General features: G+C 36.9%; 1 protein-coding gene across 3 annotated transcripts in view; it reads left to right on the top strand.

The window, feature by feature from the left end:
* VGLL3 (vestigial like family member 3) overlaps positions 1-17018 on the top strand; it is a 48143-nt gene extending 31125 nt beyond the window's left edge. For all 3 annotated transcript variants that reach the window (XM_006155337.3, XM_006155338.3, XM_006155339.3), the window contains exon 4: positions 16896-17018. In XM_006155337.3, the coding sequence (XP_006155399.1) occupies positions 16896-16939 (44 nt within the window). In that variant the 3' untranslated portion in view covers positions 16940-17018. The remainder of the gene's footprint in view (positions 1-16895) is intronic.
* The last annotated feature ends 366 nt before the right edge of the window (positions 17019-17384 follow it).

A 17384-nucleotide genomic window follows, 5' to 3' on the forward strand; every position in this document is an offset into this window, starting at 1 on the left:
AAAAATTAAGAGGAGAGGATCAGAATACATGGAGGATTAACTTTCTTAACATCAGAATACGGTCCTGGGCCCCCTTGGATGCTGGGAAGAGGAGAGTTAAGTGTGGAAATGTTGGTGATTATGCATAACATATTCTCAGAAATGCATATGCGAATGCAGAAATATGCCTTTTCTTATCATTCTCAGATTGTTTTTGGTGATGACAGTAAGTAAATTTTGACCTACTATTTACCTTTCAATGGTCCTAACTATACAGTACATTTCACTGAAATGCTGTCATTCCTACTTCCTATGTTAGCCAATAATTTACCTAAGGTGAGACATGCAATCTTGCATAGTTCAGTGCATTTGAACTAGTTTTTCAAGTTAAGATCTGTTAGTGAGGTCTTTTTACTGAAATACAAAGTTGACTTTATTTATTTGTAACTTCCACTTCATCCACTGTCTTTAATACCCACAGTAAAAGAAGTCATGCTTTGTAGTGTGATTTCATTTTTGTAAACACAAGCTGCTCATGGCTTGGGATTGTTTTCATCTGTAGATCCACAGATTTGTTTTCCTTAGGATACCTCATGTTATTTTAGATACAATTTTGTCATAAATTTCTTCCTTTCTTTTTTCTTTTTTTGTTTACTTGGAGGAATGTCACAATAAAATGTTATAAAATATACATAAATATCTTTGAGTTGAGAGCTACACATTTTGAGGCCTGACTAAGAGACATTTTAATCTAAAATTAAACAAAACATCATTCTCTACCTTACCACAGGTCCATGAAAATGAGCTAAATGAATAATCACATGTGAATATATCTCCCAGTGTCTCATAAAACTCATATTTTATTATTAGTCGTATTTGCATAAGTAGCCATCTAACAGTGGATTTGATGAGTGAATCATGATGAATCTTCCCCAAACTGTAATTATAGCCAGATATTAAACATAATCTGATTTGTCTCTTACTAACCAAGATATCTTTAGGTATGAACTCAAGGTTGTGTATCACAGAATGGGACATTAGCTTTTACTAGAGAGAGAAAAGCAAAAGTATGTTAGATATCAGGGCCACAGATAATTTGTGAAATGTAGCTTTAAACTTTTCTGTAAATACAGAAAGCTATGTTTCTAGTATTTTTTCAGATGTTGAGGTATAAACCACGTTATCCATGAATAGACTCTTAAAATAATGGGCCTGATTCTCTAATCTGTGAATAGAATTCTTCTGTTAAGAAACTTAAAAAATTTCTTGAGAGCTTAAATTTTGGTATCAGATAAAGAACACTGGGTACCAGGGAAGAAGTTGGGAGTAGATAAATGTCCTTTTTCTGTCTATTCTTTTCTCTTCAGGGAGACCTTGTGTCTGATTATATAAGTAGAATCACATTAATGGCTTTCTGAATTTGGTATGGTACAAGCCCAGTAAACTATATTTAAAAACAAAATTCTGGTTCAGTCTTGAGTCTTCTATTCTGAACGTTCTGTAAATGGACTTAGTCCATAACTGTTGGGATTTAACTTGTAATCATATTACTTGTAATTGTTATACAGTGGCCCTTTGAAACAGGCTAACCTACTTCCGTGGTTAAGATCATCATGGTGGTCAGTACCATAATGATGCAGTACAATGAATCTTCATTGTAGTAAACACAGGAAATAGAAAAAGCGAGGTGAAAAATCTATACTAGAGCAGCAAGTGGATAGTTGCTATACAGAAAGGAGAGTTGGATATTCAGTTACCACTTGCTTTTTCATCCAACCTGTGAATTTGCTGCAGCTAGATCATATCCCAATACCCATGCTTGCTTGTGCTAACACACCTGAGCAGAAAAAGGCTGTTATTGCATAAAGAATAACCTCGTGAAACTATTTTATCATCCATGGTTGTAGTTTTTAAATTTCATTGCAGGTGTTACTGTAATTAAGATTATAGAGCTTTCTATCAAATGACCTCTTGGAAATAATTGATCTTTTTAAATATCCAACTTACAAAAAAAAAAACAAAAACTAAAGGAAACCTAGAGTTACTAGCCCAACATCCTTGGATATTTACTTAATATCATAATGCTTTAATTTCAGGCTTTACGATGAGAGATACAGTAAATGGGCAGGGGTTGAAGATCCTCAATAAGAACTAACAGGATAGTACGACTTAACAGGATAGAATATCAGTGGGCTATGATGTTCTTTACTCACGAGAAGAAAGCGCATCAAAGTAACATGTATGGTAGATGCTCGGCTGAAAGAGTCCCTGCTTTTCACTTCACCTCTTCTCATGGAGTGTGATAACTATCGAAATTCTGAAAGATAGTGATTCATGGAAGCCTTTCTTGACAATATTATCAATTTTTGTAAGTGATTAAGAAATCGTAAAATTTTCTTTAGTGATATTAAAATATTTAAAAGGTGTGGAAGCTTATTTCTAATCATTTAATGGTAGTAATGTTTAATGTAAATTTATAGATTTTGAATACTTACTTTGAGGGCATTATTTCAATTAGGAGAGCTAAAATGTCTCAAGAAAAGACTGCAGATTTAAAAGAAATACTAAGTAGAGCACTTACGCATAATGCAAATACTTTTTCTGGCTTTCTTTGTTGTTGAGTTTTTTTGTGATTTGGTAACAATAATGATTCTAGTAGACAATAACCAATTGCTTTTTATTGGTCAATATCAAAAGCCTATTTTTCCACTGATGAGAAAAATATCCAAGATATGTTAAAATATTTATACCCTTCAGTGGTGTTAGTTGTATAGAGCACATGTCCAGAATGACACTTTCATGACCAGAATAGTAATGGAAACTATCCTTGAAAGGCATGCAAAATGCCAGGAGATTCCTGCCAGAGAGTGAGAGCTGTATGAAAAGTAACTGGATGGTGACTCAGAGGGCACAAATGCATTCCAGAGCACTGCTGTCAGCTTCAAGTATCCATGGCTGGATTCTTCCGGACCTTAATGAAATTCCCCAAACCATGTAGACTTCATGCCTATGCTCATTTCTGGGCCTTTGTCCAAGCATGGGGATCTGCCTCACATCCTACTTGATAGACAAGTGCAGGAACCTTCTGAGTATATTAGGAATGTTTCAGAATGCCTTTTCATAAGAACATAAATAATTGTGTTTGTGAATTTCAATGTCTGTAAAAAGATGTCTTGTTTCAGAGAAAATTCTGTTTTTTATACATTAGCCTTTTTAAAAGTAAACTGGAAGGACTAACAGATGATGTAATGGTTACGTCACTGGACTCCCATATAGTTGGCCATCGTTAGAGTCCTGGACTCAGTGGCTTAGAACTCATCCTGGGTGCATGTGCTTGCGTGCCCAAAATCCAGAGAGGACAATGGAGAAGGGATTGTGGTGTGGCCATCCCCCCGGGGAGTGATTTCTCACTTTCTGTCTCTCTGGCAAACGCATGCACACTATAGCAAAAATCTGTTTAAAAAAAAGTAAACTGGAAAATGTATTAACATTAAAAATACTCATAAACTTTGGTCAAGCATTCCTACTCCAGTGAGTCCACCCACATAAATACAAGCAACAGCATATGAGGATATATGTACAAAAATGTCTATTGTGACATAGTAAGAAAAAATTGCAATTGAAAGACTGGCTTCAATAAGGGGCTCTATGAGTGCCTTAGGTTCCATGTGGCATTGCTGATAGAAAAACCTAACAAACAAAAACAAACCCAAGGTGCAGAAAAGTACACATATGCCCTTTTTTTAAAAATTATCTTTTAAGAAGGATAATTCTTATCCTTCTTTTAAGAAGGATAATTCTAGTATGTGTGTCTGTGTGTGTGGTTTCATGTGTATGTAATTCAATTAACACAGATTAAACTTGTTCATCAACCTGTGTTTCTTTTGGGGCCTGCAAGTATTGGGCCCACTGAAAAAAGTCTGAAGAAGAGAAAGGGAGAATTATGTTTATATGTGGTGGTGTATGTATATGTGGCATATGTGTACGTGGATGAGAGGAAGGAGAGAAAGAAAAAGAGGGCAACAAGGAGAAAGAAAGAGCGATATTCCTTTAATTAGTCATTTACTCTCCTCCCTTCCTCAGCCACTGAGGAACTCTTACAGATGATGGTCAATGCAAGGAGATTTAATCTTTGCAGAGTTATGGACATGTGTGTCCAGATATGTGTATGGAAAAAGTGAAGAATCAAAAAATAGAATTTGGGACCCATATCGCCACTGATAGCTACACAATACTGAGCAAGTTTCACAACCACGCAGCTCCTTCTCTTTCTGAGTTGCAAGATGGAGATGGTACTTACTGCCCTGACACTGCTAAGATTCCAATGGGCCAGTATACCTATTGTGATTTCTAGATGGGGACACACGATACAGAGCCAAAGCTACCATGATTCCTAATCAATATAGTGTATTTTAAATGGAAATTCACACTGGAAGATTGAGACATCATGCATAATTGAGGTACAAGCCTTGAATGCTTCTGTCACTTTTGTGTCTAACTTGATTTACTTGTTAGGATTAGCTGTATATTCCTTTAGTTGTGATTTTTCTTTTTGTTCTTTTTTTAAATTTGTGACTGTATTCCCCAGTAGGGATGTTTGCTGGTAATGGTTATACACTGAAAACTGAGGCTTTTATATTGGTTGGGTAGACAGTGCTCCGGAAAGATGAGATAAAGAATGGGAGCAGCAGATGGCATAATGGTTATGTTGCTGGACTCCCACATAGGTGACCATGGTTCAAGTACCAGACCTGGCAGCTTCTAACTCACACCTGGTGCTTATGCATGCATGACTAAAATTCCAAGAGGAGAATGGAGGAGAAAGGATTGAAGAGTGGCCATCCACCCTGGGGAGGGGGAGGTTCTCACTTTATGTCTCTCTGTCTCCCTCTGTCTCTCCAGCAAGCATATATGCCCTATATTTAAAAATCTTTTTAAAAAATGAGTAAAGATAAGGATTTAAGGAGTTATCAGGATAAGGATTTAAAGAGTTATCATGATGTACTTCTTTAAAACATAGTTTTCTGTCTAGAAGACTGCCATGTAAAATAAGAAGGTATCTAAAGAATCGACTTTAGGGACCGGCAGGTGGTATAATGGCTACATCTCTGGACTCCCATGTAGTTGACTGTGGTTCAAGTCCCAGACCCAGTGACCTAAACTCATACCAGGTGTGTATGTGTGCATGACCAAGATACTGAGAGGAGAATGGAGGAGAAGGGATTGCAGCATGGCCATTCCCCCAGGGGGTGATTTCTCATTTTCTGTCTCTCTGTCTCTCTATGTCTTTCTGGTGAGTGCACATGCTCTACAGCAAAAACCTCTTCAAAAAAGAAAAAGCGACTTTATACCATTATGCTTACATAATGTCAAGATTTTTTTCACTCATGTAGATCAAAAGGAAATTTTATGTGCAGAACAAGGGAATTAGACTATGAATTAGTATATTAACACATATAAACCTTTTTTAAAAGAATTATTTCTTTAACTTTATTTATTTATTTATTTTTAATTTGACCAGAAAGGGGGCGTAGGTAAAGAGAGAAATAGTATACACGAAAGTGAGAATCAAGCCACCAGGTCTGGTACCATAAAGCGGCCAACCATGTGGGAGTCCAGTGCCCTTAACCACATCTGCCAGCCCTGACACATATACATCTTTAAAGGTTGTAAACTAAAGTGATCCATTTTCTTTTTCAGCATTGAATTTTTTACTTTACTTATTTCTTCTCAGGGTGGAGGTGATAAAGTCATCTCTAACAGGGTCTTTATGCCATGATCCATCTCCAGCCTCAGCCAGCCAGGATCAGGAGCATGTGTGTGTCTGGAGAGTGTAGGCAGATGCTGGGATGTGAACCCAAGATCTTCCCAAAACACTTCAACATCTCAGAGCATTGTGTTACTACTATGCCACTGCAGGTGTCCACTGAAAACTAGTTTTTCTTTTCTTTTCTTTTCTTCTCTTCTCTTTTCTTTTTTTTTTTTTTTTTTAAGAAAAGATTTTTGTTATAAGGGTACACTCACGTGCCAAAGAGAGAGACAGAAAGTGAGAAATTACCCACTGGAGGGATGGCCATGGCACAGTGTCTTTTCCTTTATTCTCCTCTTGGCTTTGGGCATGCATGCACACTTGCCTGGCTTGAGTTTTAAGCCATGGGGTCTGGAACTCAGACCATGGTCAAGTATGTGGCAAGTCCAGTGATGTAGCCATCATGCCATCTACTGGCCCCTGGAAACTAGATTCAAAACTTGTTTGCCATATAAATTGGATAGCATCTCTTGTTTTCCTAAATGTATCCTTTTGAAGTGCAAGGAAGATTGGACGATGCCATCAATTTTTTTCCTCCACTGCCCCTCCCCCCCACACACACCAATGCCATCAATTTTTGACTGTTTTCTTGAAGGAGTTGTTATTGACGAACTGTGATTGGGAGGTGGGGACTTTTTCAAACTCCACCATGTCTTCCCAAAGATATCCATACACTCACTAGAGATGGAACCTCTATAGGTTGGTAAAACTCTCCAGTAATTCTGATGTGGCTCTGGATGGAGAGCCACACAATAAATACATCATAATCTTTTCAGTAACACTTTGCTGTTTCTCACATTACATACAGGGACACGTCTAAAAGGACAGCTCAGAAGAAGAAATCTGTTTCAGAACTTTTTCCCAGACCATTTTCTATCCACTTTCAAATAGGCTAAAAAGTTTATATACAAAAATTCTATATGGCCTGAGGAATTTAGAGATAATCTTTATTTCTTTTCAGGCTAATTCCTGTCTTATTGTTCTATTTATCAACAATATAAGTTTTCACAAACAGTTTTCTGTGGTTCAAATTCCTTGGCAGAAGATGACCAAAAAATGTTTTGCAAAGGACTGGTGGGATGTGGCTCTGGATGGAGAGCCACACAATAAATACATCATAATCTTTTCAGTAACACTTTGCTGTTTCTCACATTACATACAGGGACACGTCTAAAAGGACAGCTCAGAAGAAGAAATCTGTTTCAGAACTTTTTCCCAGACCATTTTCTATCCACTTTCAAATAGGCTAAAAAGTTTATATACAAAAATTCTATATGGCCTGAGGAATTTAGAGATAATCTTTATTTCTTTTCAGGCTAATTCCTGTCTTATTGTTCTATTTATCAACAATATAAGTTTTCACAAACAGTTTTCTGTGGTTCAAATTCCTTGGCAGAAGATGACCAAAAAATGTTTTGCAAAGGACCGGTGGAAGTCAAAATAGGCCTTTTTTTTTTTTTTTTAATACAGGCTGATATATTGGATATTTCACTTCATATTTTTTTTTAAACCAGAAGCACATGTTCTAATGCTTATTTTTATGCCTGTGTTATTTGAACAATATCAGGTAATGCTTAGCATTTTCATCTCATCATAGAAGCCCTATTTATGTTTGCTTGGGCTGGATAGACTTTTTTGGAAATGTTCAGAGAACAAGGTTGTTGTCATGTCACGTAGAAGTGAGATGAAAAGTTACTGAAGTCACAGCAGGGGATTTGTATAAATGCAACCTACCTCATGCTTACTGAATATTTTTTGATAAATTTTGTTTAATGGAAAGATTCAATTATTATACCAAGTGGGCATTAAAATACAGATGTATTTCAGGAGTTTTGAAGTAGTTTTTAAAACTGTAGTCTTTAAATAATTAATTCTCCCAGGGACCACATTTCCTGGATTGGTGTTATGTCCGTAATTATATCTTTATAGGTATGCAGTGGGTCCACATTAGTTCTTCCTCTGGTTGGATTATTTGTTTTCTGGATCATAAAGCTGTCACAGCATAACCTAGAAACCTTTTTAAAGATGCATGTTTGGCTGCATTTGTTATCCAACAGATGTCTGGAGAGTTAGGATCTCTCAAGAGCATTATAACTTGTGGTTTCAGTTACAATAAGTCATCCAAACATTTTTTTTTGGTCTTGCTCCTCTCCAGTTCTAGGAGAAAGTCTGTAGAAAAAAACGGTAGAGTATCTTAGTTCACTCTTTCTCATTCCCTTTCTTCTTTGTCTTTAAAGTTTCTTTATATTTGTTTTGAAATTGAGATCACCAGTTGGTGAGCAGTGTCTAAATTCCATATTGTACCCTGTGGTCTGCAACTTCTGTCATCCAGGAAGACATTGATCACTTTGACATTTAAATGTTGAGCCTTGTAAACTGTAGTCATGATTAAAAAGAAAAAAAAAAGAAAAAAAAAAAAAACACAAAACTACCTAACTCTGGATTTATATTTTCTATTTGTCCACAAAGTCAGTTTTTACATGACTGGCTCAGATTTGTAACTCCATATCCTAATGCTTTAAGGAATTGCTAGTTTTCTTTCCAGCTGGACATTTTGATGTTCGAAGGTCTGAGGAAGTGCATGTTGCTAAGGCAAAGACTAGAGATCGCATCCCCAGAAGGGTTTTCGGTTTGGGAAGGCGGAAGGTTCTGAGAGGCAGACAGATGAAGGTGGTTTGCTGTCTGGGCCTGGGAAAACAAAAACATTGGGAAACACCTGGGCACTGAACTGCTCCTCACCTGCAATGTTTGCCTCAGGTGTGCAGGTGCTATGCTTCTTACAATAACTTAGTGAATTATGGTGTACTAGTAATGTCAGATTCTGTGGGTTTACATTTCTTCCCCTCTTTTGAATATGAGTTTAAAGACATCTTGACAAGTTTAGACAGTTTTCTGCTCATTGTTTCTGACAATACTGCTACATGGATATTTTTAATGAATTTGAAATGTGCCTAGAGAAAATATCTTTATACACAGAAATATTGGCTCTTGTTACTAAACATTATGCTGTCACAGGTAGGTAATTTTATTGTTTTAGTGTGCAAAAGTTGTCATAATAAGAGTGTAATTTTAAAGTGTCATGGTAAATTTAATCTTCGGTCTGGTTCAAGAAGATACAACTTATCAGAGATGACTTTAAAAAGAATTATTCTCCAGGGTCAGCAAATGGAATAGCAGTTACATCACTAAACTCCCACATGGTGGTTCAAGTCCTGGACCTGGTGGCTTGAAAAGCACACATATGTGTGTGTGCATAAGATCCCAGAAGGAAAATGGAGAAGGGATTGCAGCACGGCCATCCCCTCTGGGAGATGATTTCTCACTTTCTCTCTCACTGTCTCTCTCTCTCTCCTTCTGGCGAGCACATAAACCCTAGGGCAAAAAAAAAAAAAGAACAAAAAAAAAAAAAACCTCTTTAAAAATAGAATTATGGTCCAGCATTTAGTTTCTAAGTCATAAATGGTCAAAAATATTTGTGATACATAAGAAAAATGGTAATCTATCTAATATGCAAAGAACAATGAAAAATAATTGTGGAAATTACATTTTTAAAAATTTTTGCTCATCAGAGTCAGCAGATGATTTGGAGGTTCAGACCGCTGGGTACCACATAGCCAACTTCATAGTTCGAGCCTCAGTCCCGGTAGCTTGAAAATCACACCAGGAACATGTGCATGTGAGCCACAATCCTGAGAGAAGAATGGAAAAGGGATTGTGGCATGGCCATCCTCCCTGGGGGATGATTTCTCACTTTTCCTCTCTTCGATTCTCTCCTACAAGACAAAAGCTCTATGGCAAAAATCTTAAAACAAAATTATTATAATTCTTTTCTTTTTTTTTTTTTTTACTCATGTGCTCACCAGAGAGAGAGAGAGAAAGTGATAAAGTACCCCCATGGGGCATGGTCACACCACAATTCCTTATCTTTCATCTCTCCCTTCTCTTGGGATTTTGGGCCTGCCCACGCATGTGCTCAGTGTGCTGCTCAAGCCACCAGGTCTGGCACGTGGACTGCAGTTGGACATGTGGGATCCAGCCACCTTAACCACCACGGCACCTACTGAACCCCCCAAAGTTAATTTTTAGAAGCAGACAAAATTGGCCAAAAATAGATCACAGAAGACAAAATGACATAATCACGCACCGTCTATTTTTATGAATCATGAAAGAAAGGCAAATTGAAAGAGACACTTTTAATTCCTAATTTAATTATAAATAGTAAAATAGTATGAATATCGGTACAAACTTCCTAAGCACATTTAGTCACCAAAATTAACTATGTAAATGTAAATATAAATATTTTTAGATTCAGTAATTAAGCATTCTATCTTCAGAAATGTATTTAAACTACTGAAATATTTACATAAATAAGTAAATTCATTAATTTCTGTATATATTCACAAATTATGTACATCTATAGGAACTGGGTAATGGTATACTGTGAAATAAATGCTGCACAGCCCCCAAAGAACAGGCTTGAGCTCTATATACTGATGTGGAATGGTTTTCAAAGATGTAATATTAGTAACAAAACAACCCCTTTGCAGCACAGTACAGATAGGAAGTGGAGTGTGTACGCAGGTCCTAAATATACTCAGCACGTTGTCTTAGGTCAGAGGATGTTAAAATTTCTACCTTATAAATATTATTTAATTTGATTTTAAAGTAAGAATCCTGTGATGCTTCGATCTAAAAAAGCAAAAGAAATTCCCGAGGGTGGCTCTATGATGTGTGCCAATATTCCCCTGAACTATCATACCTCCCGTGTTGGATAGCTTTCGTTCTTATTGTTTTCCCCTAAGTTAGTGTAAATTGCTACCCCCCCACCCCCGTAGATCTTGCTTAAAAATTCTTAACTAATATTTAAACTGATTGCCCTAGGGCTCAGACAAACAAATGCAGTTGTATGGTCATTAACAATGATAATTTCATAGAGAAATAGAAAATGGTATGGCTGTCTCTTGGACCTCTGTTTGTATACATTTGTCATTGTGTTAGTGTAGCTGTCAACTTCTTGGGAAAGTCTATAGTTTTCTATGGCATCCAATATAGTGTCATGTATTTCTAAGTTTGTAATAAGTTTGTCTTATCTTTATTAAAGCATAGCTAAAGCTATAAATTCTTCCTTTAAAATACAAGAATAAACTACCATTTCTTATAGTTTAATCCCAAGCACTGATCCAAATGACTTCTAACCCCAATAACTGTGAAATGAGATGTTTTCATTTATTTAAATGCTTCTTTTACTTTTTTTTTCTTCTTTTTTTGAGAGGTTTTCGCTATAGGGCGCGTGCGCTCGCCAGACAGAGAGAGACAGAGATGCAGAAAGCGAGAAATCACCCCCCAGGGCAGATGGCCATGCCACAATTCCTTCTCCTCCATTCTCCTCTCGGGATCTTGGGCACGCACGCACGCACATGCGCCCGGCGTGAGTTTTAAGCCACCAGGTCTGGGATGCGAACTGCGGTCAACTACGTGGGAGTCCAACAACATAGTCATTACGCTAACTGCTGGTCTCATGCTTCTTTTACTTTTAGACTTCTAAAAATAAAAGAAGATATTTCTAAGATATTCTACTCACATTCTTTTTGTCAACAGCACATTGTATGTTTAGCTCTTTTATCTTCAGCAGTAAAATTCAGCTGACTTTAAAGAACTTTGGTCCATGGTATTGTCAAATGATTATGCTTCCTTAGAAATAGGACATGTTGGGACCAGCAGTTAGTGTAATGGCTATGTCGCTGGACTCCCACGTAGTCGACCATGGTTCGAGTCCCAGACCCAGTGGCTTAAAACTCACACCGGGCGCGTGTGTGTGCATGCCCAAGATCCCGAGAGGAGAATAGAGGAGAAGGGGTTGCGGCGTGACCATCCCCTCTGGGGGGTGATTTCTTGCTTTCTATCTGTCTGTCTGGCAAGTGCATGCGCCCTATAGCAAAAACCTCTCCAAAAAAAAAAAAAAAAGAAAGAAAAAAGAAATAGGACATGTTTCCCTAGTGAGATAAAAATGACAATCAAACAGTGATACTAAAACTCAGCTGTGCAGGTGTAAAATGTTTTCAATTTCTCAATGTATTATGCATTATTTCTACTACTGTTAGAAAATGTAACCTCATTAATTCTACTGTTCTTAGTCCAATCTAATGATGCCTTCATTGCTCTCAGTTTAAAACAAAACCTGATTTAGAATTGAAACCTCTTTGCAGATTCTTCTCTCACTCTCTCCCCAGGGTTGCCTGTGTATCTCGAGGAGTTATTCACATCACAAAATTTATCCATCAATCATCAATTAATAAGTTATTGTGTACCTCTTGGCCTTGGCATTTCATGCTATTCTGGCTCTTGTTTTCAAATGCACTGCTCTCCCCCAGTCTGTGTGTCTGTTCATTCTCTTCATATGCTTTCCCCAATATTGAATGCCATGTTAAACTTGGCCAATCGAGTTCAGAATCCTAATGTTCGTGATCCCTCCAAGATGCTCATCTAGGGTGACCCATGCCCTCTGTGCCACTGAGGGAGTACCTACATGATGGCTATGGGAAATACAGGCAGGTCCACCAGAATTCTCTCTGCACTAACTGATGGGACCCCTTCAGAGCTCTCCCAGGAGTTCAGGGGATGTAGGGAGAGGAAGTCTTCAGGCCTTTCATGTTTAGACATATTCATTTGTCTTCTCTATTTCTTTATTCCCATAGTCTTCAACAAATGTTGCAAATTCCCAAAATCTCAGCTGAAAAATTGAAAACTATTGAAATCCTCCCTGCCAAGGTGCTAATATTAGGAAGTAGGGCCTTCGGGAAGTTATAAGGCCATGAGAGCAGAGTCCTTGTGAATGGGATTAGTACCCTTACAAGTGAAGCCTGAAAGAAATCCCATCCCTTTCCACCAAATGAAAACACAGAGAAATAGCACTTTTATGAATCAGAAAGTGAGCCCTCAGCAGACACCAAATCTCCCAGTACCGTGATCTTAGATTTCTCAGCATCCAGAACTATGGTAAATGAATTTCTACTGTTTATAGCTACTCATTTTGTATTTTATTCTAGCAGCCCAAATGAACTAAGACTGTCACATTATTCAGATTTTAACGGGAAATAATGCTGTGATTCTCTTCCTTAGCTAAGACTTCCATCTTGCCCCTAATTATCTCAGATTTCTTTCTTGTGTTCATCCTTCCTTCACTCTCCTCCAGGGTCTGAATTTTGTTTTCTCTTTTTCTTGGTGGTCAGGTGGCCATGGTATTGGAATTGAAGTGAAAAGTGAGTCTACTAGACTCTCATTTTCTTTCAGCTTTTCTCCTGACTGAATCTTATACTCTTCAACAATTTGATGTCTTTACCCCTTGGTGCATCTCTGGCAACCACCTCATGAACCAAATGCCCACTCTATGTCTAAAAGTTCACACTGCAGAAGTCTGGCAGGACGTAGAGTGGTTATATTAAGATACATGTAAAAAGCACACATCAGTTAATGTGATATATCCTTGTATACTATTGATGTGGTCTTTATCTAAAGTATAACAAACTATGGTGTACTTATTTCATAAAAATATTGTGGATATATAGTGGGACATAGGAAAAGCCATGATGTATTTTTCTATGCAAAAATATGTCATGACTTTTCCAATGACCCAATAATCTTAAAAAAAAAAATCACTAAATGCTATTATGTTTATCTTAATGTCAGTTCTGTTAAATAAAAATGTTTCTAAGCAGTGGGGGGGAAAGAATATTTAAAAATCTAATGATTTCCTTTGAGTTGACTTTGTGAGAGTATTTTGAGTTGTAGAGTTGGGAAGTATAGACCAGATCCCAGTTTATTGCCAGAATAGCCTACGTAAAGGAAACTAATATGGGGGGGGGGGGGAGGGTTCGAAAATAGGGGGGGGGGGGAATGTTCAGAAAATTCATGGAAAAATATAATTGAGGTACATATTTATTTTTAGTGCAGAACATTTTTGAAATCCATATATAATTTTATCATAGTTTACATTTTCATACACTTTTTGAAGATCCCTTGTGTGCTCTAGTTAAGACCATTTATCCTGACATCAGACCACATCTTTTAAAGTCTTAGCTCTCCCATTGACAGTTGTATAACTTCTTGTACTTTCAACGTTCAAAGTTGTATATTACACTTTAATACTATAGTGTGATTGGGAGCATTAAATCAAATGTTTCATGTAAAACCCTTAGTACAGTGCCTACTGAAGCCCAAAGAAAGTGTTAGCTAATGTAATTTTCAGGATGCTATTTTTTTTATAACAAAAATCTCACAGACTATACAGTAAAACTAAAACTTAATTATTAATATAGAAAAGGTAAATATGGGTGATTTTAGAGAGCAGTGGAGAAATTCAGCATATGTATGAACAAATGTTGCATTGGTTTGAGTTAACCAAATGAAAAAGCAACAAAGTTTAAATAGAAGGAAAACTTGTACTAGAATGAATTCTGTTCTGGCAAGAAAATTTTGGGTAGTCACAAATGTATGTAGACTACATAAAGATTATAGGTTAGTCATTTTTCCCTCCTTCAAGCTTGCCAGGGACAACTAAAGTTAGCGGTAGACTTACATGTCGTCATGTGCCCTTCACAATTCTGTTTGCTGTAAGAAGTATAGCAAACTCCCCTTCTCTTCTGGAGTTTATCAATGGGGCTTTCGGTTTGGGTTGCTCATGTGCTTGTGCTATAGTTACACTTACTTTGAAATGTGCAGATACTAATTCATGGTAACCAAAGGAAAGGCTTTATTTATGTCCCACCACCATGTAGAAGCTAAACTACAAGGATCCATGAGATATTTAATACATTTTGGGTCATAAATGAATTGACATTTTTAGGTTTGCATTGTACTAATGCAGAGACATAGAAACAAAAAATTGAAGAGATTAATTTATGAGAGAATGACTTCTGTTATTCTGGTTGGAAAATTTGTGTTATCTCCAGTAATGCAATACTTGACCACTTAAAAAAGTTAATGTGATTTTGAAGCAGCCACATGTCTTTGCGAAGCAAACTAAGGTTGGCCTTTTTAAAGAGAAAAGAAGGGCTCTGAGACCACTCGATGATTGCAGCAGTATTCATGACTTGCAGTGCTGACATTCTATAGATTGATGCCGTCTTCAAGTGTGGAAATAATGAGTCATACAAAAGATGAGACGTTTTAATAATGAAAAAAATATTCATGTAGTCCACAGATAGTCAGGAAAGGTGGTTTAGATTATAAGTGTCACCCAATAGAGGCTGTCAGGTTGCAAATTATTCTAACCACAAAATCATTTGAAATTGAGTAAAGCAAGCTTAGAGTGAATTGATATGTCCCAGTACTTTTTTATTTCTTCATCTTTGGTCTTTTTTCCTCTTTTTATCCTTGTTCTCCACTTCTTTTGAAATGGGAAAGGAAGAAAAACTCTTGATTTTATGTCTAAACATAATTCTAGTACACTTGAGAAAAAAAAATCAAGATGAAAGCAATCATTTGGCATTATGTCATCTTTTTGTAGTACACAAATGCTATATAGTACATAGATTGTAACTTAAGTTCTACGAGGTGCTTCTTTATCTCTTTGTTCTCTAGCCCTTTACAGAGTCTATGCCCTGTAGGTGATCTTCATGCCTCTATTCAACAACTAATTGTGTCTAGGTTTGTTTTTGTTCTTGTTGTTTGTTTGTTTTGCCATAGGGCACGTACACTTGCTAGAGACAGTCGGAAAGCAAAAGAAGAAAAGTGAGAAATCACCCAACAGGGAGATGAATGGCCATGCCAGTATCTCTTCTACTCCATTCTCCTCCTGGGATTTTAGGCATGTATGCACATGTGCCCAGCATGATTTTTCAAGCCACCAGGTCTGCGATTCAAATGGTGGTCAGCCATGTGGGAGTCCAGTGCCTTAAACACTACACCACCTGCTAGCCCGATTAACACCCATTATTTTATAAAATTTTATGACAGGTTGAAGGACAAGTTACTGTTTCAGTAATAATAAAAATTTTGAACTGTACTGACTTATTTAACTATTGAACTCCTGACACCCTGACCGAACTTATGGTGTTATAGACTAAGGGTCAAAAGGACAATCTGAGCTCTTAGCTCCTTACAACAGCAAGCTTACAGTATTTCTACCAACGTGTCACCTTCACTTTATCTTCTGTCCTTTGGTTCTAGACAATTTAAGAGCTACTGTAATTAGAAGTCTTCACTCTTCCAAACGATTTGACTCAGCTGCAAAAATAAAACTGAAAGAGGAAATGGTGTGTTAATTAACTCAATTTTGGTAATTGTTTCACAATATACAAACACATCAAAGCATCTTGTTAAACATTTCAAATATATACAATTTAAAAATATACGCTTTGTTATTTACTCAATAAAACTAGAAAGAAAAAAACAACAAAAAAAATCAAAACAATGGGCTGGCCAAGTGGTATGGTAGTTAAGGCAGCTGGATCCCACATGGCTGCCTGCACATTTGAGTCCCACACCCAGCAGGTCAAGACACTCAGAACACATGCTGGATGCATGTGCTTGTATGCTCAGAATCCCAAGAGGAAACTAGAGAAGGGGTTGCAGCATGGTCATCTTCCCCAGGGGGTAGTACTTTTTCACTTTCTCTCTGTCTCTCTCTGGCAAGTACATATTCCCTATAGCAAACTAAAAACAAAGAAAGCAACAAAAGAAAAGACAAAACAAAACAACAACAAGGAAAAAAAAGTGACTTCAAAGGGGAGTAAACTAACAGTGCTATGCTAATTGCCCATATCAGAAATCAGTCAATTGACTGTATTATACCGAGATTATTGGCACTGACTGGCCTATACTGTCTTTCATGTATGCATTTTCTACGATCTTTTTGAAGACCCTTTATATCATTACCCCTTTTCTAGTCTTTTGTTGTTGTTGTTGTTATATACTATGTTCATTGGCTTTTTGAAAATTTCAAGCTTAAAATGGAATTATTTCAGAGACCAAGTTGCCCTTAGGTCATACTTCACAAGTGCCTGTATTGCCTTTTGGCTTCCATATCCAATGCATTGAAGGCTATGCACATTTATTAGTATTATACATATTTATTTTGTTTTATATTTCCCATTGTTATCTTTTCTAGGTCTACAGAATCAAGACAAGAGCAAGGAATCACCATGGTATTGAGAATCAATGTTGGCCTAGTCAGGTTGCCGTATGAATCCAAAGGTTCACGGGAGACAGATGCTGGCAGGATTTTTCATTCTGCAAGGGGACACAAGAGACATGGAAGAAGGAAGAGGAAGTGACAGTAATTGACTGGTTTTGAGCCTTTTCTTGAAAAGCAGAGTGGGTCCTAGATTTTGAAGAAAAGCAATTTTTTTTCTTTCATCTGAGCCTTTGTCAACTGTGCAAATTCTTTCTTTTTAAAAATTATCTTGCTTTTATCAATTCATAGGTTAGTTTTTGTTTTACTTCGATTTTATTTTCTTTTTGAACCAACCACCTTGTCGGAAAAAGATGAACCACAAATGAAAATGCCGATTCTTTCAGGAATAAAATTTTGTAGCTCTGTGTGCATCTATTTTTGTAGAAATACAGAAAGTTTGGTTTAGCATTGATGGGCTATTTT

The sequence above is a fragment of the Tupaia chinensis genome, unplaced genomic scaffold, assembly GCF_000334495.1.
Source record: "Tupaia chinensis unplaced genomic scaffold, TupChi_1.0 Scaffold000448_1, whole genome shotgun sequence".
Lineage (NCBI taxonomy): Eukaryota > Metazoa > Chordata > Mammalia > Scandentia > Tupaiidae > Tupaia > Tupaia belangeri.